Source organism: Ailuropoda melanoleuca, chromosome 5 (genome assembly GCF_002007445.2).
Source record: "Ailuropoda melanoleuca isolate Jingjing chromosome 5, ASM200744v2, whole genome shotgun sequence".
NCBI classification, from domain to species: domain Eukaryota; kingdom Metazoa; phylum Chordata; class Mammalia; order Carnivora; family Ursidae; genus Ailuropoda; species Ailuropoda melanoleuca.
The window spans coordinates 44,264,626-44,287,439 of record NC_048222.1 but is presented as its reverse complement, the minus strand read 5'-3'; the positions used below and the strand labels follow the sequence as shown (position 1 = coordinate 44,287,439).

Below are 22,814 nucleotides of genomic sequence, written 5' to 3'. Positions count from 1 at the left end.
TCTCTTATTTCCCATGGGACCCTTCCTGGGCCAGCAAAAGTGAGTTGGCCAGTGTGGTCTCATCATCAGCCCTGGTTCAGCAGGAAGCATGTAAAAGGTTCCCTGGCTGAGGCAGGAGAGGCTTCAGTTGCTGCTATATATACTACTCAGTTTCTCAGATTGTCTTGCTTTGACCTTGACCTTCTGTCTCCTGGTACCTAATCATTCACCTGGCTTCCTGGTCTACCTCTACTGATAGCTTCAGCCACTGTCCTCCTAAGCCAGGTCCTCATCAATCTGCTTTGGTGATCACAATCCCTGCTCCCTTCCCAACAAGTACCCCCCTGACATCCACCGGCCTGGCCTGATGCAGTTCACTAACACAAATACATGCTTTAAAGATAAGACCTCTTTTTTCCCCCAAGAATATTCAGAGAATGGGCTTCTTCATCACTCATTTCATGTAAATCATTTTACAAACTATCCTGATTCTTGTCTCACCTTGCCCCCCTTTCAGGGTGAGTCATATAAATCATTAAACCTAGAAAGAAGAGCAGCCAGTTCATCACACTCTTTTTATATTTGGGGAAATTGAGGCACGAAGACAAGAAATGACTTGCCCATGATCACGTAGCAAGAAACTGAGACTAGAGACAGTTCTCCAATCTCTGACCCTGGCATCCATTTTCTTGTTCCACACCACCTTTTTGTATAAGTGTGTGGCATTCCAACAGCACCCCACCCCCACCCCAATAAATGTCCCCATGACATCCCAAAGGATAGTTATTGTGAATTGTTGGAGCCAGGAATTCGATGGTGAATGCACAGAGGAAAAGCAGGAAAGGTCATTTCATAAATGACATAATGGCAGTCTCCAAAGTTGAGTTGCAGGTATTCTGCCACCCCGAGAGTCTGCCTGCCTGCCAGGAGACTAAACATTTTCACAGTTCCTTTGGCCCAAGGGTTATTTTCTTGTTGGAAAAAATGGAAAATCTTCCTTACAGATGGCAAGAAAAATAACTTCAGCTGAACTAATCCAGAGACAAAGATTCTTCTGAAACTGGAGAAGGATAGGGGAGTGAAGGGGAGCAAATATTTACTTTAACTACATACAGAATGTTTCCTCTGGGTTTCTTTCTATTTTTTCATGCCCAAGAACCCCTTCCTAGCTTATTAGAGAGATGCTGGGTCACAAAGGTCATATGAGGAGCTGGGTGGTCATAAGCCTGCAGGAGCCCAGGCTCACCGGGGTCCCTTGCCTGGCTGACTGCTAGGAGCTACACCACATAGACCTTGGTTGAGAAGAAGACTATCTTCCAGGGGAAACCTCCGTTCACCCAGATGAGCCCCTCCCTAAAGGTAGGATTGTCACCAGTCTAAGGCCCTATCTGTTACTTATCTTCAAAATGTACTTCCTCTTAATAAAAAACTGCCTTTGACACTGAAATTTTAGTTGTTACAAGGTATTTCTTGATATCAGAATAGTTCATGTCCATTTCATCGATTTCATAATCTATTAATTTTTTATCTGATTTTCTCTCAGTTATTTAGCTAACGAAAAACTAGTTTCTTTAAGGAAAAAAAATCCCAGTTTTAGTATCTATATTTTAAATATCCCCTCTATGAGACGAACCTGAAAAGAAAAAAATGTAACAGTTGAAAACACTGAAAATATCAATAACTTCAGATATCATGGAAGAGAGATTTCTCCTGTGAGACGGAGGAAATCAGCTGCACCTAGCACCTGTTCTGAGGGCCCTTAACACTTCTACAGTGCACTTGTAGCTGCATTGTTGGGGTGACTGCAAATGTTGTTAAGAGAGGGTGACCATCGTCTAGAATTTGTGTCACAGAGACCGTTTTCACTTGCCAAAATGTGTGGAATTGCCCTGAAAGTGCCCATGCAAGTGACCAGTCTCAGTGTCACTAGCTTCACAGTAAATCCACTCTGTCAACCAGAAAAGCCTCCCAAGGGTCATTTCACCTCGACTTCAAGATACCTACCTCACAGCCCAGGCGCATGGGCAAAGCCTGGTAAACGGGTCATATCCTGATTGTGTATTGGAGTGAAGCGTCAGGGGGAGAGCCACAGAATCAGGACTGTGTCCCATCTGATTGGATGATACTTTACATGTCTGAAATAAAAGTGTATTAATAATACCATTAATATTTCTATAAAATAGTATGAATAGTGCTAGCCTTACCTACCTCTAAAATTGTATAAGATCAGGAAAAGTACTTTATAAACTACAAAGCACTTCCTGAAAGCAAGGTATATTGTTCATGCAATCATGCGTTCATGAAATGCTTATTGAGTGCCTCCTATAGGCTAGGTACTACTCCAGCACTGGAGATAAAGCATTAAACAAATATTATTACCTTTTTAATATGTAAAACTGGGGGCGCCTGGGTGGCACAGCGGTTAAGCGTCTGCCTTTGGCTCAGGGCGTGATCCCGGCGTTATGGGATCGAGCCCCACGTCAGGCTCCTCTGCTATGAGCCTGCTTCTTCCTCTCCCACTCCCCCTGCTTATGTTCCCTCTCTCACTGGCTGTCTCTATCTCTGTCGAATAAATAAATAAAAAATCTTTAAAAAAATAATATGTAAAACTGATTCTCCTTCTGGTCTTTAAGCTGAATGGTTCTTTGATGCGATAATCAGTGTCCAAGATGGCCCCAGATGATCCTCGCCTCTGTTACGGGACGTTGTCCCTACCGTGTTGAATCTGACCTGTGTGACCAATGCAATATGGTAGAAGGGACAGTCCGTGACTTCCAAGGTTAGGTCATAAAACGCATTACTGCTTCCTTCCTGGTCTCTTAGATGACTTGCTCTGGAGGAAACCAGCCACCATGGCAAGGGGACATTTGTGAAGTCATGGAGAGGCTTGTGGGAATAAATGTGGTGTTCTCTCAGAATCTAGCACCAAATCACCAGGCATGCCCTACTTTGGAAGTAAATCCCTTGGCACCAGACAAGCCTTCAGATAACCGCAGTCCAGCTGACATCTTAACTACAAGCTGATGAGAAGCCCCAAGCCACAGTTGCCCAGCCAGACCACTTCTTAATATCTGACCCTTCGAAACTGTGACAGGTAAGTATTTATTCTTGTTTAAAGGCATTATATTTTGAGGTAATTTTTATGCAGCAATATCTAACTAGTATGTTTACCAAATAATTCTTCCAAAAGGTTAAATGAGGATAATTCCACATTTTATCTCCTATCACTACAAACATATTTATTGCCTCTCAATTGTCACTTATTTGAGGAACCTTGCTCCCATAGCACTGACCATGTCGCCTGAGCCTGTGCCCCATAAAGAATTATTTTTTGGCTGCTGAATTATTGATTTTAGAACTGCTGAGCACAACCATGGCTTATAGGGCAGGAGATGGGTCACACAAGAGAGATGGTTGGCCAAGACAGACCCACCAAGGCAGGGAAGGTGTTCAAGGATGGTCTCAGTGACAGGTAATCCTGGAAGTCCAGAGAGGTGGGCTGGCCTAAGGGTAGTTTGAGGGTAACAAGTGGACATCCTGGTGGCTCGTTAGAATGCAACGTTCAGGCAGAACCAGGCTGGAGGGTCTGGTTTGAGGGAGGAAAGTATTGGACAAGTACAATTTGAAGGAAGGGCAAAGGATTTCAGAACAAGACTTTGGGGGGGGGGTATGGGGAGCTAGATAGAGGAACCCAGTCTCAGAGACTTAGGGAATGGAGGTAGAAATGGTAAGCCAGTCAGAAGCCTACACCTGGAGCTCAGGCCCAGGTAGAACTAAGGGGTGCAGCAAGGTTACAGAGGGAACAGTTACCAAGCTGATGCAGTAACTTTCCCCAGAACTGCAGCTCCAGATCCCTGCCATTCTCCCTATCTAAGATCTGTCTTGATCCCAGAGCCCAGAACGTAGTACAGTGTCCAGAGGAGACAGTTAAAGAAGTTCCTGGCAGGTGAAGTGAAGAAAGAAGAGTGGCAAACATCAGATTCATCTGCTATTTGAGAGAGGACTCTGGCTTTTTTTTTTTTTTTCAGAGTAGAGACAGCCAAGGAGACATAAAGCAAACCATCAGTTGAAATGCTTATTTCAACCTCTGGTCCTCCATCAAAAAAAAATTTTTTTTTTTTATTGTTACTGGTTGGTGGCCAAGTGGACTCTTGTGATTTCTCTGTGCTTCCTTCTCCCTGGTCACTTTGAGATGGAGGGTCAGGTAGATAGATGGATTCAAACATTTAAAGAGCAGAGTGTAGGCAGCAAGCTGGCTAAGAAAAGCACATGGGCATGAAGGTGAGTTCCATAGATTCTCAAGGGACTAGAATGAGTGTTCAGCTTCTGGACCCTGAGGATCAGCAGCTACTGAGTGTCATGGGCACCCTAGCACACCATCTCCCTTCACAGATCTGGTCCTGACTTCAGCCCAGCTTCTTCCCCTAACTTCCTCTCACCTGTCTGCTTCTTCTCCTCTTCCACCTCAGCCACCTTTTGGATTTAACACCTGTTATGGTACCCTTGGTTTTGGCTTTGACTTTCTCCCACTATGATTCTTCATCCTCAACCTGACAAAACATCCGTGAGCTGCTGCCCTAAGGAACACCCTTCCCCCTTCACCTGGCACTTGGACCTTCTTAGCCAGACCATCTTGCCTTCCCACTAGTAGAGCTCCCACCATATTCACTTCGCTTATTTCAACCTCTGATCCTCCATCAAAACTGGCTCCTAAGTCTGAATTCACCTTGATTTGAAATAGGGGGCTATAATACAGTCCTTCCATATCAAAATCGAAGGGGAAGCTGTCTCTCATTAACCATACCTTCACGGTTTTCCCTTTTGTAGACCCTGGACTTCTGGAGCAATAGACAATGTCCCCAGTCTGATGATACCAGATTGGGAGACTCTAGTGGAGAGCCAAGGCAGGAAACTTCACTGACAAAAGAAGGACTTAATGCAGGAGCTCCGGAGATAAATGAATGGAAACAAAATACAGAGTAGTCAAAGTAAGGCCCTCACTTCCCAAAATATCCTTGCTTTCTTCTAAAACTGGATACTCCTCTAACCACAAAAGTGTAACACAATGTGAGAGGACAAGCTCGAATCCAAATTCCCCCCTAACACTACAGAGATTACCTGTGGTTTTGTAGCACCTCCTAGTTTTTCAAATATATCAAAGACACAAAGTTTCCAGGTACTCATCCCAAAAGTAAACTCTCCAAAAACAACAACAACAACAACAACAACAACAACAACTTTATCCCCCAAAGATCATGCAGATTGATGTTGAACTCTTCCATGTCAACCTCTGCCCTCTCCCACCCTCAACGCACAATGTTCAGGTCCAGGAGAGTTTTCTATGGCAATTTCTCTACACAACATTCACCACTGTTAGCTTAATGGACATAAATTTTTGTTCCTTGCTTGAGCTGTAAGAATTGTTACTATTGAAATGTTTCTGAATTAAATCAAATCAGGCTCCAATTCCCGATTAAACCAACCTCAGTACGAAGTTCCAAGTTGGTCATATTTTGTGGCTCTCTTGCCCCTTCCCCAGAGCTTTCATGACCCATGAGAAAATAGGAGCAAGTCCTCTAGTTGTGGTCTACCATGGTCAGTTAGGATCCCTGGCCCAAGCTTGTAAGACCCATTCAAAGGAGGGCTGCTCCACAAACATAGCCATGACCACCATACCAAGATCAGCTATGGGAAGGAGCTAAAGCTCCACAGACATGGTGTTTCGCCATGGTCCTTAAGCATCCACCGCCCATCCTGGTTCCTGCCACACTCGGGAATGAAGGTCTCGCATCCTCTTCCCCACCCAAGCCCCAAGCCTGATCCCTTCTCCTCTAGGACAATCAAGCCTTCCTCCTAGCTGGGCCTAAACCTTCCAAAAAAGCCCTGATGCTCGATGTTTATCCTCTTGATCTTTCAATCATACACACAAAAACTGTCCATGTTCAGCCCTCCATCCCATACCCCAGAGCAAGTTGTGCAGGACTCAAGAACAGGAAAGCCAGTCCCCTACACAGTGAGGGTCAGCGGTTGGGGGGGGGGGAAGGGATTAACTCTGTTCTTCTGCTGATGAGCCTGTAGCAGCAGAAAGGACAAGACACTCATTTTCAATAACTTGATGGTTAATTTATCATCACCTAAACACATTTCATGTTCTTGATTCTAAAATAATCTATTTCTTTAGAGCAGAAAATCTAGTGTAATAGAACTCACTCATGGCCAGGCATACAACAGGGGCCTCGATGCAGCTTTACAGATGAGTACTGAAAGATGGTGTGAAATCCACCTTGCTCTTTTCAGCTCACTGGGACCTGACTCATTCCAGTTTCAGGAACTAAGGTAAGGCTCCAAAAAAACTACACCCAGGGACTGGCTCATGCCATGGGTAAATATACCTTACTAAGAGTTGGTCCAACTTTGTTGAAACAATTTGTTGTGTGTGTGTCAGGCACTATGGAAGATTAAAAGAAGAAGATGACATGGCCCCTACCCCCCCAAAGACTGTGGTTTTCTAATTGGGAAGATATGCACCTGTGAGAAGGATGAAACTTAATAACTGTATAAAATAACAATGAAAGTAAGGCCACAAGACAAACTGACGCATCTCATTGGTTTCTTGCAGCAATCCTGAGTGGTGTTATGACCTCCCATTTTGTAGATGAGGAAACTGAGCCTCAGAAAAGGGATCCTGTCCTCCCATAAAGCACGCTTCTGGCGGTGGAAACTAACATGGGACCAGAGAAGCTGTTACAGCCCCCACCACCCCCACCCCTCACCAGCCTGCTTCCCATCCGCTCACCCTGACCTGCAAACTTCCCAACACATACACACAGAACCTGCCTCTACCTTATGGTGCAACTGACTCTGCAACAGTCTATAAAAGTTTTATTGTTCCTTCTTTTAGAAAGTTGCTGGATCTCCCCAGCACTTGTAAATAATATGGCGCTGCACCCCTGCCCCTACCCCGTCCCTAACTGCAGGCACCCAGAGAAGCTGAAGAAACATGGTCAGGGGATTCTGAGATCACAGACCTCCACCTGTAGGTTGATGACACACTGTCCCGTCTGCTCCCACCTGTCAGAATATTCCCACTATTTCTCCTCCTCCCCAGGCTCGAGCTCATGTCCTTCCCCCCTGGAGTACCCTTCCTTCAAATTATGCTTGTCCAGTACTGCCCACTGACAAGAACTCAGTCGAGATATTACCTTTTCCTTCAGTCCTTCCTCAGTCTCCTCCATCTGTATGTGAGCTCACCAGTCTCTGAAACATCAGAATGTCACCTGGGTCATTTGAAGGCATGCTTCACCATCAGCTGCTTCTCACAGCCATTTGTTGATTTGCCATAGGGGAATGAAGTCAGAGCTCTGAATCTGTGTCCCACCTCTGCCACATATAACCCGTGCAAAATTGGAAAACTGAGCCGAAAGAAGTTCATCCATAAAATGGGGTTTCTTGAGGATGAAATGAGATAATCAGGAGGAAAGCTTTTTGTAAATGATAATAGCTTTCCTTGTCTTGTGCTTAACCACTCTCTGCCCCAGCTTGCACGTTCATAAAAATAAGGAGCAGCAATAGTAATGGGCTCGCACAGTTCCCTGCTTCCATCTCTGTTCCACACATGACATAAGCAGAGCTGGAACCATAGACCCAGCATTATGCTCTTCACCCTGACCCCGAGCTTATGCAGGATTCAGGACGCCTTTGCAAACACTCCTCTACATGGGTGACTTTTGGCATCTGGGCAGGAATTCCAATGCTCTGCAACCATCATCATCATCATAAACAGTTGGTGGTCCCTGTGTCTAGGAAATTAGTTTTTAGGGGCCAAGTCTGGCTGTGATAGAACACACCTCCCCCCACCCCCACCCCTGCCCAAACCAGGGAGAGACTGTAGAGCACGTGTGTCTATAAAACCACAGCTGATCCTCAGAGCGAGATGAAAGGGCCGCCATCCTGAGTGGCTGGTTGCTGCATCAAAGCCAGAAAGGCTCCCTCAAATGGGAGTTCAGAGAGCATCGGTCTTAGTCCTCCACGAGCACTGTTATTTCTGAAGTGCTCCAGTTCAAATTTGGTACAGAAAATGAATAAATCAGTTTAGACTTTGGGTCAAGGACCTGTATATAAGGAAAAGAAATCATAGACTATCCAGAGCGGGAAGGAGCCAGTTTGTACCCTGGTCCTTGCTGAGAACCTCTAAGCCAAGGCTCTCCCCCTTCCTCAGCAGCGCTCCCTCTTCTCAGAGGTGGGTCCACAGCCCTTAGCGCCCTATGTCCCTAACCCTCTAGCCACAGTTGATATGACCACGAGTGGGCCAAGGCAGGCCAGTCAGATACTTGTCCTGGAATTCTGGAGTTGGAAATCAGACACATTGGTAGGTTTCTGTTGGGACCTTTACCAAGGAAGGCTTACTTCCATGGATAGAACATAGGGAGGAAGCCAGGCAAGAGAGCAGAGTATGGGAAACTTGGACCTCATTTAGAGAGAAAGAGCTCAGCGAGTTGGTCCTGTGAGAAAGATTGCAAAAATCACTCACCAAAGACACCAAGCTCCTTTTGCCTCGTTGCTTTACTTAACACAGTGTCTTGCATGTGGTTGCCGGTAAATAAAAGCTTGCTGACACTTGCATTAATCATCAAAAACAGGTGAAAACTTAATCACAGTGTAGATTTGGGGGAGAAACAAATAGGCACTGAGCTGCTCAAAATTTAAAAGCCAGATTTATATGAAGTTCAAAACCAGGAAACAACTAATCAGGATAGTGGTTACCCTTAGAGAGATAGTATATGGAAGGAGCACGAGGGGCTTCAGGAATGTTCTGATTCCCAGTCTGGGTGCTGGTTTACACAGGTCTGTTGAGCTTGTGAGAATTCAGTGAGCTGTATGTTTATGATATATGTACATCCCCATGTATGGTACATGTCAATAAAAAATTTAAAAATAAAACAAATAAAGGTCAGGTCTTGACTTGCCCCCAGAGCCTACCTGATACAATTCTGGCAGGACTTCAAGGATCCACCTCCCTAGCATTTCATACAAGTGATATCTGTTTAAAACGACTAACCTAAGTGGTTTGGAAGAGCATAGGAATCAGAAGGCCAGGTCACAGAAGAGCAGCCTTGTTCTGAGAAGAGTTTGGGGTGGAGAAGAGCTCATTGCTAAGAAGTCAACCCCAAATGGTGTGAAAACAATGTGTTTGGGCTAATGTTTTATACACAGACCAACAAACACACATATGTGTGTGAGCATATGTTTACATGCTTTGGACCTTCCGATAAATTCAAAATAATTATAGTAGTAGTATTTACTGAACCTTTCTACGTGGCAGGCACTTGTGGTGTACATTCATTAAGTAGCTCAATTATCACCACAATCCGATGGTGTATCGTTATTTATCCTCATTTTTCAGATGAGGAGACTGAGGCACAGAGAGGTTTTAGTGACAGGTCATTCAGGTCACTCATTCTAATTCCAAAACCTGTATTTTTAAAAGAATAATTCCCAGCTCCTAAGAAGGTATAAACAGAGGTTTGTATGCTTGACTCCTCCATGTGAAATACGATACGAAATACTCAGTTTCATTTATCAATGGTTTATACTGAAGGCACATCTACTGGCAAGACCAGTGAGCTTGTTTGTTTCAAGGGGTAAATGGGAAATCATTAGTTTGCTGGTCATTTTCCCATATGTGAAAGTTGGAAGGGAAGCAACAGACATGGTGATTTTGTTCTTACACTTACTCCTCCTAACAATTTTATGAAGTGGGTATTTTTTGTCTCTGGTTTGCAGGAGAAACTGAGGCTGGGAGACATTAAGGACTTTCATCCCTATTCAGACTCTTACCTGGGTGACTCCGAAGCCCAAGAAGGCATTTTTCCCCCAAACATGGCAGTCTACATCCTTGTGCTGACCTCTAGGCTGTTGGGTTGGACAGGAGGGCTCCTGTGTGGCCTGGCCCCTCACTAGATCACATGTGCTCAGTGACTGGGCTCTTACTTCTTGGCTTCTATTTGTCTCTAGCAATACCAGGGCACCCAGGCCCACTGGCTCAGCAAGCACCAAGAAGAAATGTTCACACCAAGGAACACACCCACCATGGGTTCCCTGGAATGGAGGGTCCCAGCGAGCCACCACCAGCACTCATGCCTTGGAAGAATTTGGTGGATGAGAAGAGAAGGACATGGGTAACAGCTTCCCCACTAACCACGTACCTGGGAGCATTCCCAGCCATGAGCTCACCATCCTTGCTCAGATGTCAAGGCTGACAGATAGTGAGCAGGGATGAAAACAAACTATGGTGAGCTTTGCTTTCTCTCTTCTCTTAGCTGAGAAGATGCTGGCTGTGGGCTTTCCTGTTGCTGTTAATGATGTGTAACTGCAAGATCTTGGGCTGCACTTTCTTAACACACACACGGATCATTCATTCACTCAATAAACATACGTTGCAGGCCTATTCCTGGCAAACTAGCAGTCAAAGAAGGGAATTCTGGTGCCTGTCCTGGGTTCAGGCCTGGTCTAGGGAGTCTGCTGCTATAATTACTCGTCTTATTATTCAGTGGAAGTCCTAAGCTGGGTGCTGGGGGGAAGAGGGATAGTACTCAAGGAGCATTCCTGTTAGAAGAGGCATTAAGACAAGTACACAAATAGCCCGCGATTGTGAAATAAGAACCGTGCAGAAAACAACGAGTAACCTAACAGGCAACTTAGAATTATAAGCACTGTCTCTTTCAAAACTGCTCCTTGGGGAGGCCTCGTAGTTATGGCTAAAACATTGTTGCTGATCGTTAAAGGAACTTTTTAACATTTATTGATTTATCGTTATTATAAAAGTAAAACATATTTGTTTTTACTTTTTTTTTTTAAAGTAATCTCTACCCCCAACATGGGGCTTGACTTCACATCCCCGACGTCAAGAGTCACATGTTCTACCGACTGAGCCAGCCAGGTGCCCCCAAATTCATTTTTTAAACTTTGGGAAGTATAGAAAGCATTTCAGAAATGTCTCATAATCCCATCATCCAAGAAACTTTAGTCAATGTTGTGCATATTTTCTTTCATTTGAATCTTTTCCGGAAGTATTTTTGAGCTCCACATTTGGTGCCTCTACTCCCTTCGTCTCTGTAGCACATTCTTTTGACTTTGCCGAGTGAGACAGATCTTGATCCTTTGAAGGTAGGTTGCATTTTGGAAACATTCGTAAGTCATCAGGAACCAGGTGCAGCAAATTTGGTGTGATCAAGCCAAGGGCACGTTGCTTTGGGTCCAAACACGAGATGATGGAGTAATGAAACTAATTTTATGGGGGGGGGGTGGCTTGTAAAATTGTACTAACAGGAGTTCCAGTGGATGGCTTGAAATTTGACTTTGCCACAAGCAGAGACTTAGAAATAAAAGATCTCGAAGAGGTCAGAATGCTGGGTTGTTCATTTTTAATTTCTGGTACCAAGTGTTATGCCTGACAAATCACAGACACTTAAAAACAGTTGGGTGACCCGAAGGAGATCGACCACTATATTTTTAATTGATTTTTAATTGCTGTGTGACTTTGGTTAGCATTCCTTCCTCTAAGGGACTCAGGCGATTATAACCCTCCAGAATTTTCTATATTATACTCAAGAATATATATATTTTGAAAGTAAGGTAAAGAAAAAATAGATTGTTAACACTTTAATTATATAATTCATAGAAATATTCCACTTATAAAAATGTAACCTTAAATACATGGCTATACTTCTGACTACCATAGTCAATCCTATTCCCCCCTAGTCCTCAGATGAAATGAATTTAGTTAACAGATTGATATGCAACTTTCCAATTATTCTATGTTTGTGTATGTACCCATATATATTACACATATATATTACATAAAGTGTACCTGTCATTTTTTACTAAATTATATCACTATGTATGATTCACTGCTTACATTTTTCAGCCAAGTAAATTAAAACTGACCACTTTACAGGGGACAAAACACATTTAAATATTTAAGTTCTGGTTCACTTCCTTTGGAAATAAGCTCCTGACTTCATAACCAGGCCCTCCATGGCATTTGGGAGAATTTAGAGGAGCCCAAGATGTCAGCAGATGCACAGAAGAACTTCCCCATGGGCTAGCCCTAGAATTTATCAGCACAGTCCTGCACATGTGACAGGCCCTGAGGAATGTGGTGGATAGCATCGGCTGATGTCAAACTCCAGGATTAGAGACCTCCTAAGACGTTCTCATTGTCCTTCATGACCCATGATGCATCTGTCCTCCACAAATGTATCAGGCTCCTTGAGAACATATTTCTATTTCCAGCTTGCACCATCTTTAGGGGGTAATGAATTCAATGAGTTATATCTGCCATGAGAAAGACGTTTGCATCCCCATCATCATCATCCAATCTAAAGCATTAGCTGGACTTTGTCTCTCATCTTCACATATTTTCATGGATATCAAAGGAGGATTTTCCTTCAGGGAAATATGTGTTGAGAGCCTCTTGTGGCCTCTGTCTGGCATAAACAGTAGAGGAAAAAACTGAAGATGGGAGCCAAGAGTAGAATCATTATAACTAAACTGGCTGCCATTGAGGTCAACAGATCCAGTGGTTTTCTCCAACCTCTTCCCAAGGCAGAAGTCACACAGCTTGGCCAGGATCTGTAACAGCCCCACAGTTTGGGCGAGGAACAAGAAAAGCAACAGAGCTAGAAATGAACTGGCTCTTGCAAGAAAAGCCTCCCTTGGGTGGTATTTTAGGACATTAGCTCAGGTTCCCTTGTCCTCAGTCATCTCACTAGCATTTAAGTAGCCCCTTGGGTTACAGATCACGGCAGGTGCTGGGAAGGAAAGAAGGCCGTGCTAAAAATAAACAGCCTCTTCTGGAACCTTGCCTGCAGGCAGGAACTCCCTCCTCAAACGACAACACCTCAGAAAGAGAACAGAGTCTCCTCCATCTCGAGCAGTCAGAAAGGTCTGGCTCTTTCCTCCACTGAAGTTATTGAGGTGGAAATGGTCCTCCGGAGAACATACACTCAAAGAAGCATTTCTACTGAGAAATAGCAATTTCTATTAAATCAAGAAAACGGGCTTTCTTAAGCAGAAGCCAAGGTCCCAGCAGAAAGTGCTTGGGGAGAAGGGTTTTGCTAGTCAGCCAAGAAAGGGTCTTTACAAAAACACCAAAGTCCAGTGCTTCTTTTCAGTCACCTGGGCCTACCCATAGGCCTCCAAGGCAAATAATCTCCACTGAAAATTAAACTGTTGGTCATGGGTATGGCAAAGTCGCAGGGACAAAAGTTTTGGAAATCTCTAGTTGGAGTACGCCTCACACAGCAGCCCTCCGAGAGCCTGGGTGAGCAGCAGCTAGATGTCAGCTAGAGCGGGGGGCTCTGGCTTGTCCACCTCCACGGGCCCTTTTGCATCCGATTTCATGGTCTACAGATTAAGAGTGGAGTTCTGCCTGCCACTTGGGAAGCTGCAAAGGTCATTTTCACATATGTTCCTGTTAAGGACATCAGTGGAAACTTGAGAACCAAGTATAAAAATATAAAAATGAACAGGTGGCATCCAATATGAAAAGAATGCGGGCTTTGCTGGGAAGTAATGATTAAAATCGTTCAAAGCTGCAATGTGGCCCCTGAGGCTGGCTCGAGTCTCTGGACTGCAAAGCCTGTGGACACTTTCTTTCGGCACAGCCTGAGTCTTGAGGAAGCACTAGCTGCTATCCTGACCACATATTATGTCTTCATTTCCCCCCCCCCCCCGCAAATGTACTACTTGGATTGATTGGTGGCTCATTCCTTTGCCAACCCATGGGTTTTGAGAGAAGCAGGTGTAGATTTCTAGCAATTACCTCGACTCTCCCTTGAAACTACTAGGAACAAAATTAATACACCTGCCCTTCTCTCTTCATGAAGATGTCCTTCCTGTCCCATCTTGAGCCATCAACGTGAGAGGAGGGAAAGTCTCCTCGGCCCGGGTTCTCCCAACAGCAGAGGGTGGGGTTTAGGAGTTGGGGCTGCGGTACAGAGCTGGGCCCATACAAGATAACACACCCTTTCAGTCCCAGCCTCACTACTGTCATCTGTCAACCACGTTCATATGTAGAAATGACCTCTGGTGGCCCTCTGTTCTCCTCTTCACCTTGTAATGTGTTGCTTTTAAATATGAAGATTAATATAAACACGGGCTGGTGCAAGGTTAATGGAAAGAGAACCCTTGCTGGGAGCCAGGACATCGCTGTTCTTGTCCCTGCACTGCCACCTCCCAGCTTGGTGATCTGGCAGTGCCCTTGATATTCCAATCTGTAGAGTGGGAATAATAGTCCTATCCTGATGCTGTCATAAGCTGTGAGGAGAAGATAATAAACAAATAAACTGTACAGACATAGGGAACATTGCTGTTCTTGAGGCTGCTAAATTCCACAAGTCAGGCTTGAACAATCCTATACATAGTTGGTGTTGTTGTAAGAAGAGAAGATATAAGGCAGGAAAAGCCATAGGCCTTTTTTTGTAGTGGGAGAACCATTTTGCCTGTGCAAACCATCCAGTTAGTGCCCGCACTCGAAGGAAGCATCCATGGGGCCTAAAGGCTTTTCTCAGAGCTCTGAACCCTTCCCAGAAGCAGAGCCTATTTTCCTTGGGTCCTTAGTGGTGGCATCCCAAGCCCATGAGAAAGAAAACTCCCCTGTGGGTAAGGAGGACACGCTGTATCTTGTTCCGTGAGACAATGAGCCATGAGCATAATAACACGCTGCATTCCAAAACCCAGTAGAAGAAGCAATTGTCTCTTGATTTAATTATAGATTCTTCACTTTCCCTTAATTGCTTGAGTCAGCACTGTTGACTCTGGGGCAGTCACCGTACACAGAGCTGTGGCTATGAAACAAGGTGTGACTATCAGTTAATGAGGTTTTTGTTTTGGTTTTATGTTTTTAGACAAATCCTCATGTACATATTCAAGTAAGTGTTCCTGTTAAAGGTGTCTCAGTAGCAGGCACTGCTTATGTTAACTCTCTTTTCAAACCAAATACTGGGAAATGTAGTGTGGCAATTAGGGGTGCTCTTATGGGGGCAAAGGGACAGTATATTTAATATTAAAGCTCTCCTAGAAAACCTGAGATATGTGATCCTCATAGCTATAGGGGGCCCAGACAGCATTTGGGACAATGGCCATAATGCTGTTGGAAATACACATTAAATGACCCTCAGAGAGAGGGTTTTATCTGCAACGTACGTATTTTCCTAGAGGAAAAGATCTATGTCTCTTATCCACCTTCCCTGAACTCATAAACTCTAGTTAAATGCCTTGGACACCAAAGGTGTTCAATAAATATTTGAGGCACATTTGTCCTACTCTATCACAATACTTATATTTATTCTTCAGAAAATAAAGCATAGAATCCATATTTTCAATGGAAATGAATCTTTTGCACCTAGTTTTATTATCTTTCCTTCCCAGTATTGTTTCTCCTACTTACTCGTATGACTAATAGCCAATAAACTGTCATTCAGCAAACATTTATTGAGAAATGACTGATACCAAGCCCTGGAGAAATCTGGAAATTCCATGGATGTTCTTAGTGTCCACACAGAGCTCGGGGCCAAGGGTGTTGTGCAGACTTCTACACCAGCATGATTTGGTCAGCTTTTTACTTTCAAAGAACAGAGTCTCTCGTGTTACCCCAGGAAAGAAAGAGTTATTATAAAGACCCTTGGAACTGAAATATGATCAGATTCTCCCAGTCTCTTTCACTCCATGGTGTTCCTGTTTATCTTGATAAGTCTGTTCCATTCTTGCTCCATAACCCAATTTCTCTGCTTCCTCATAACTTAGAGGATGCATGGCCTATTGCGGTATATTAGTCAAGAGAAACTAGTTATGCTTCAGTAACCCCCAATCTCAGTGGCCTAGAATAGCAAATGTTTATATCTCACTCAGGCTACTTGTCTACCAAGGGTTAGTTGGGGGAGAAAGGGAATTCCTCTTATCATAGCTACTTAGGAACCCAGAATGACAGAGCAGCAACAGTCTTGAAAAAGGAACACGAGGACGTATGTGCTCTTAAAGAGTCCACCATATGTCACTTCTGCTCACATTTCCTTGGCCAAAACAAGTCATTGACCACCACTAACTTGGCAGAGTGGGGATGTGCAATCCTACCAAGACCCAGACTGGAGAGAAAGCCCAAATATGCATGAATAGCCTTAATTGCCCTCATTCAAGACATCTCCAGCCCAAGACTGCAAACCCCTTTTGTTTCAGCAGCCACAGCTAATGATTCATATTTAACATGTTCCTTCATTCAAAGTGCAGTGAGAGAGAAGTTGAGTAGCCCAGTCCCTCTGTCTTATAGGCTGCAACCTAGGTCCCTGGTTAGCCTATGGATCTGTCCTTGAGTCATGGCCAATCTGCTGGGAACAGGGATGTATACTGCAGCACGTGGCTGTCCAGCCCAGCCCCCTTGATCTCCTCCAGCCACCAAGAGACCTGTCCAGTAAGGAAGAAATTGTTTGAGTTAAGTCATGATGTTTGCTTGTCCTTGCTCTTGATGACAGAGAGGTCATGGATGCGCAGTACGTCAAGCTGGGTGGGGTCTGCCTGTCAGGCTGTTTATGGAGCAAACTCTCAACGGTGGTGAAATGGAAATTACTGAGCCCAGGGACCTGCTGTGTTAACCCATCAGTTTAGGGATCAATGATGTGGTACTACTGGATTTTTAAAAATTGGCTCTATGCAGCTCTATTTCCACACTTGGACACCACAGTCTTCCTCCTCTGAACATAGACTTAGGTGGGAGGTGCAGGGAGGGGAACAGAAGTGGATGGCTTCAACCCACAGAAGAAGACCTGAACATGTGAACCCTGAAATTCAAGTCCCATATGCCCCCATCTATCTGTTCACTCTCATGTCCCATTTTACCCCCAAATACACCTACTGTGCAACCACCGTCACACATTCCTTGTTTTTCTCTTGGCTCATACAATACCCTTCTCTCCAACTGCTACCCTTCCTCTAAAATCAGTTTATTTTTTTAAGATTTTATTTATTTATTTGAGAGAAAGTGTGAGAGAGCACAAGCAGGGGGAGTGGCCGAGTGAGAAGGAGAAGCAGGCTCCCCTCTGAGCAGGGAGCCCAACGCGGGCCTCAATCCCAGGACCCTGAGATCATGACCCCGGCCGAAGGCAGATGCCTAACCAGCTAAGGCACCCAGACACCCCTCTAGAATCAGTTTAAGACCCACCATTTTCAGAAAAGTTTTTTTCTGTCTGCTATGACCTGTGGTCATTTTTAGCTCTTCCTCCTCTGAATTCATCCCCACCCCTGCTCATGCTGAACATGTGGAGGACGTGAACATGTCTTACTCATTTTGGAATCCCAGAGCTTGGTGCCTGCCTAGTATACAGCAGGTGCTCACCAACAGTGTGTTTAATGAATCATCTGTAGCACTGGACATTCACGGAAACTTTAAGGAGTTCCTCTGCACTATTATGCACAGTGGAGGTAAGTCAGTAATATATGATCTCTCCAGGAGTTTCTCTAGTTCAGTTGCTTAGTTTCATAGATGAGAAAATTGAATCCCAGAGAGGAGAAATTATTTGCTGTCTGCCACCCAAATAGCCACTATCGACCGAGCACTTTGCTATGTGCTAGACAAATGCTTTTCACTCTTTATCTCATTTTCATCCTTGTGACAACCCTAAGAAGGAAGACTTTCTACACCTACTTTTACAGAAGAGAAAACAGGGGCTTAAAGAGGTTGTAACCTGGCTAGGGCCACATTGCAAGGAGGTAGCCAGGCCAGGTTTGGAATCTGCAGTCCAACTCCTGAGTCCCTACTCTTGTCCCCTGTGCTGAGGTCCAAGCTAAGGAGTCAGCTACCTGTGATCCGTGCATCTGTATATTGCCCAGAGGCCTTGAACCTTTTCTGTGCTCCAGTGGCTGGGTTGACATGGTGATTAAAGGGTCCTGGTGAATTTCTGTGCCAGGCAGCTCCTATGCACACAGGTCTAATGTTCTGACCATTAGGTCAGGGTATTTTTTCCTACCTGGGCAGTTGGGTTAGTAGAAGAAATCTGATAAAATCCTGGAGAGGAACTTGATCATTCTCTGAAGGACTTACAAGTTGTTTGGCCTGCCTAAACTGCTCAGACACCGTCTGGGGAATATTCGGTATCCATGTAGTACAGGTTGTGAATTACTCTGTGAGGACTGTTAACAAGACCCTCACCAACTCTGCCCTCGCCAGTGTCAGACAGGGCCCTAGGGCAGCCCCCTTTCTTCCCTCCCACCAAAGCTCTTTTCCCCCTTGGGGGCTGGGAAGAGTGAGAGATGGAGGGGAAATCCTCCTGCCTCCAAGCAGAGCTCACTATACACAGCTGGACTTGATCCCTCCTGGGAGCTATGGCTGTGGATACAATGACTTAGCTGGGATAACACTTAGCCAGGGTTTTGGCAACCTGGTATCTGAGCATCTGAACATGGAAAGAGGCTGACTCCCTGAAATCCGTGCAAGAATAATGATGGAGAGTTAGATCTGGAGGCACCTCAGGGATCATCTACCCCCTGGGTTTAAAAAAAGACTGAAGCTAAGTTACTCATCAAGGTCACACAGCTGCTGGTGATAGAGACTGAAGACCACGGTGCCTGAGTCCAAGCTCACAGTTCCTTCTCTTTAAACTTCCAAGCACCCACCTACACACTGACACACAGCCCACCCTTTGCCATACCATCATCACACACAGGCACACGCACAACTAAGCCAACTGGGTTCTGTGTCGCTAAAGTACCCATAGGGAGAAGGGCACACAGAAGACAGATTCCCAGACACCCTGACCCGCACCAGCGGGAAAGTCTCAGGAGGGGCCCCCAGGTCTTCCTCTCAACAATCCCTTCCCTCCTCCGGAGAGGGAGCGCCCAGATGACACCTGGCAAGCCGAGAGCTGCGCGGAAAGCACGCGGCGGGTGCGGGGAACGCGCAGGCCTGGGGCCGGGCGAGGCGGCTGCTGCCCCCCTCCCCGGGGCCGAATGCTGAGAGCGCCGGGGTCTGGCCGCTCCCCCGGGCGACCCGCACCCACTACCTGCCCCGCTCCCCCGGCCTCCTGGGGCCCGGCCCGGCTGGGGACCCTGACGGCGGGGCGCGGGCCTCGGGGGGGGGCGCGGAGGGCACAGGGCAGAGGTCGGTGCCTCGGCCCGGTTCGGCCCCAGCGAGGCCCGCGCCCTCTCCCTGGCGCGCAGGTTTGGGAACAGGGCGGCCTCGCCCGGCCGCCGCCTCGGCGGCTCGGGTCCCCATATATAGTCATATCCACCGTCAACTGGGAGGCCGGCAGGCGGCAGCGAATGGGCGCGCGGCCCCCGCGGGAAGGAGCGGGGAGGGGGCAGGGGGCGGAGGGAGGAGACGGGGGGAAGGGGGCAGGAGAAAAAAGCTTTTCCAAAAAAGTATTGGCTGTCTCGAGGAATGCGGTCGCCCCCTTGAGAAAGTACATATCTGGGAGCAGCAGGCGGCTCCGCGCTCGCACTCCGGCTCCGCCGCCCCACCGCGCGCTCGCCTCGCCGCTCCCGCCGCAGCCCCAGGGCCCCTCGCCGCCGCCACCATGGACGCCATCAAGAAGAAGATGCAGATGCTCAAGCTCGACAAGGAGAACGCCTTGGATCGAGCCGAGCAGGCGGAAGCCGATAAGAAGGCGGCGGAGGACAGGAGCAAGCAGGTCTGCGCCTCCCCGGCCCTGCGCCCGCCCGGGTGCCCCCGAGACCTGGCCGCTTGGCACCCCTTCCCGGCCTCTCACCCCGGGGACCGGGAGCCACCCCCCACTCCTGGGCGGCCAGGGACGCGCAGCTGCGAAGGGGGAGGGGAAGAGCAAGACTCGGGCTTATTCTAACTTTTTGGTGTCGTCTGGGGACGTTGATTTCCCTCCTCTGCTTCCCAGAGCCCGCCAAAGTCAACTCAAGTCCTGGATCTGATTCTCAGGATCTGGGATCAATGTCGGATCGGGGACGGGGGATGGTTTGAGGGGAATCGAGTCCAGAAAGTGTTAGACGTTCTTCTGGACTTTTGACTGGAAAGAATAAAAGCTTCAACTGGGATAGAGACTGGGCGGGGCGGGGCGCAGGGAGTCATGAAGTTTTTCCCTAAGAACAAAGATGGGACAGAACAGAGAGTGCGGCCCGAAGGCCAGGGAGACAGGGGCGTTTTTTGCACCCCCATTTGTGGACTTGAGCCCGCTGAGACCTGGGCAGGAGCCTCGTCCCGCGGGAGGTGGGGGTGCAGGGTGGGCCACAGTGCGGTTCCAGCTACGGGAGAGGTTACCTAGAGACCCTTGAACCCCAAGTCGGCGGCGCCCCAAGTCGAGGGGCCCCAGCCAACCAGGCGCTCGTGTGTTGTGTATGTCTAACACCCGGTCCGTGCCGGCCGCCCGCGCCCGCCCGCCGCTGCCCCCCAGCTCGAGGAGGACATCGCGGCGAAGGAGAAGCTGCTGCGGGTGTCGGAGGACGAGCGGGACCGGGTTCTGGAGGAGCTGCACAAGGCGGAGGACAGCCTCCTGGCCGCGGATGAGGCCGCCGCCAAGGTACCCGGGGCGCGCGGCGTGCGCGGCGCACGAATGGCTAACTCTGTCTCTCTCTCTTTCTCTCTCCCTCCCTGTCTTTCCCTGTCTCTCTCCCGCTGTCCCTGTCCTTCTGGTTCTGTGCACCCACACCCCTCCCCTGCGGGATCACGCTGCCTGCTGCACCCCACCCCCACCCCTCCCCGTCCCCCACGGCCAACTCCCAGCTGGAAGATGAGCTGGTGTCGCTGCAAAAGAAACTCAAGGGCACCGAGGATGAACTGGACAAATACTCCGAGGCTCTCAAAGATGCCCAGGAGAAGTTGGAGCTGGCGGAGAAAAAGGCCACGGACGTAAGTGCACCCACACACTGCCTCCCTCACCTCCTGGCCACTCTGCGATCACCATAATGGCCAAGGAGCAACGGAGGAGGGTCACCTCCTCCTGCTGGACACCCGCACACAGCCCTGACATGGCTCAGAGCACTGGATGCTGCCTCAGACTTCTGTTGCACACATTCATTTATATTTCATCCACTCCTCTCTTTCTCCTTCTTCCCCCTCCTGGGGGTGGGGGTGGGCGGGTAAGAAGCTGGGAGTGGAGTGGCTGAAATTGGATGCGGGAGGTGAACCTTGCCTCCCTGGCAGGCAACCTTTGAGGCGTCATCGCCAAGGTTTGTGCAAACAGAATGACTGGTTTGCTTTCTTCCCTTTTCCGCCTCTGGTAGGTGGGAGTGCCTGGTTTTCCATGGTGAGTCTCGTCAGGGTACAGAGGACCTGGCCTCTAAATTGAAGGAAGGGCATGGTGCTACTTTTACTTAGAAGGCTGAGCTTGAGGTTGGGGTGCAGAGACCCTTGAGACCTCTTTTCTCACTAGAGAAGGCTTAATCCTGCCCTTAAGATCCGCCTGGGAAGATGATACTTGCTTGGGTCTGCAGTCTGACAGCACTAGATCCTGAAAGTACCCTGGGAGTTATATATAGCTCAGTGCTTTATATGGTATAGTGAGCTAACTGCCCCCTGCCCCTCCTGCTTGCCCCACCCCCACCTGTCAGCCTTCTGACAACCACCACATAGTTTCAGGGGTGATGCACACACTGCAAAAACTCTACTAGCACTTTGTCCACTGCACTTTGGAATCATCTTGTCTGAAGAGCTTGCCTCTTCTGCCCTGCCCCGTAAGTCAAGCCAAGCATTAGATTTCCAAAGGAACGACTCCTTTTCACACTGTTGGATTCCATTGTAGAAGCTCATTAAGGCTAGAGGCCCAATTAGGAAAGAATTCCTTGGGAAGTTAGTAACAATTCCAAGAATGTATGAGCACAGGGGAAAGCTGTGCCCAGAAGTTGAACTACCAAGCACAATGGCAGAATTTCTCTTATGAGAGTAAAATGCAAATTGCTGGAGGGTCTTGGGTCTTACAACCAGTAAAGGCTTTTTGTGGCATGAAAGGCTTAACATGTAATCTCCAAGAATGCTTTGTAAATGAGAAACCCAGACAGGACATTTAGAATCAACAAAAATATTTCGATGACCATCAAGATTACTGGAAAGGGGGTTCACAGAAGCACTGACTTAGCTAAAACTTTAAAGTTACAAACTACCTGGCTTTAGAAAAAGAGCCAAAAAACACACATAACTGCGCCTGCTTTGTGTAATGTAGATCAGATGTCTGCTCCGTATAAGGTTAAACGGAGGATGCGTGTCTCCCCCAAATTCTCCAGCAGGACGTTTATTTAGCTTTTTCAAAAGAGCCGCTGATAGATCAAGGAGAGATATTCCTTATAAGGAAAAGAATGCAGAGAATTTGAAAATAGCCCAGTAAGACTGAAGGCAAGAGAAGGAGAAAAAAGCCACTACAATTCTTAAAGGGAAAAAAGATCATGATTATTGTAACTATGCAGTGCTATCATGTCTTTATGAAAAAGTCTTGTTTAAGGGAATGCTGGAATGAGGTGAGGCAGAAGTGGAAATGAGGCTCTTTAAAGCCACCTTGGGGGGGGCGTGGTTAGCAGGGGAGGGAAATTTTTGAAACTTTGTTTTGGTTCTTTTTTTTCCTACCAGAAAACTGTCCCTAATATGGTACTTTTCTTTTTCTTTCTTTCTTTCTTTCTTTCTTTTTTTTTTTTTGTAGTATTGATCGTTTTCCCTTTTAAGATATTTTAGGTTGTTTGGAATCTGTAGGGACGTTGAAGAACATTTGTGAAGAAATGCTATATTTAAAATGATTACTAGCTAGTACAAATAGTCAAGACTTCGGGAGGAAGAGACTGATATCATTAGAGAAAGAGGGAGGTAGGGGGTCAGCTTCCTGAGGTAGAAT

The 22,814-nt window shown here is 46.8% G+C and overlaps 1 protein-coding gene and 2 long non-coding RNA genes across 14 annotated transcripts in view; 2 read left to right on the top strand and 1 right to left on the bottom strand.

Moving 5' to 3' along the window:
• The window catches only part of LOC117802357, a 73,271-nt gene extending 61,467 nt beyond the window's left edge, over positions 1–11,804 (top strand). Inside the window, exons 7-10 of the long non-coding RNA XR_004625597.1 lie at positions 2,803–3,073; positions 6,161–6,315; positions 6,425–6,553; positions 9,763–11,804. This is a non-coding gene — a long non-coding RNA (uncharacterized LOC117802357). The remainder of the gene's footprint in view (positions 1–2,802; positions 3,074–6,160; positions 6,316–6,424; positions 6,554–9,762) is intronic.
• Positions 1–22,814, bottom strand: part of LOC117802358 — a 27,142-nt gene that overhangs the window by 3,672 nt on the left and 656 nt on the right. For both annotated transcript variants that reach the window (XR_004625599.1, XR_004625598.1), the window contains exon 2: positions 1,984–2,114. This is a non-coding gene — a long non-coding RNA (uncharacterized LOC117802358). The remainder of the gene's footprint in view (positions 1–1,983; positions 2,115–22,814) is intronic.
• Positions 19,421–22,814, top strand: part of TPM1 (tropomyosin 1) — a 27,073-nt gene continuing 23,679 nt past the window's right edge. For 3 of the 11 annotated variants that reach the window (XM_034660875.1, XM_019792634.2, XM_002929813.4), the window contains exons 1-2: positions 19,424–19,658; positions 20,720–20,845. In XM_034660875.1, the coding sequence (XP_034516766.1) occupies positions 19,545–19,658; positions 20,720–20,845 (240 nt within the window). In that variant the 5' untranslated portion in view covers positions 19,424–19,544. Of the gene's footprint in view, positions 19,659–20,390; positions 20,517–20,719; positions 20,846–22,814 lie in introns of all 11 variants that reach the window. The other 8 variants (XM_002929807.4, XM_011237908.3, XM_034660876.1 and 5 more) reach the window with 7 other exon arrangements.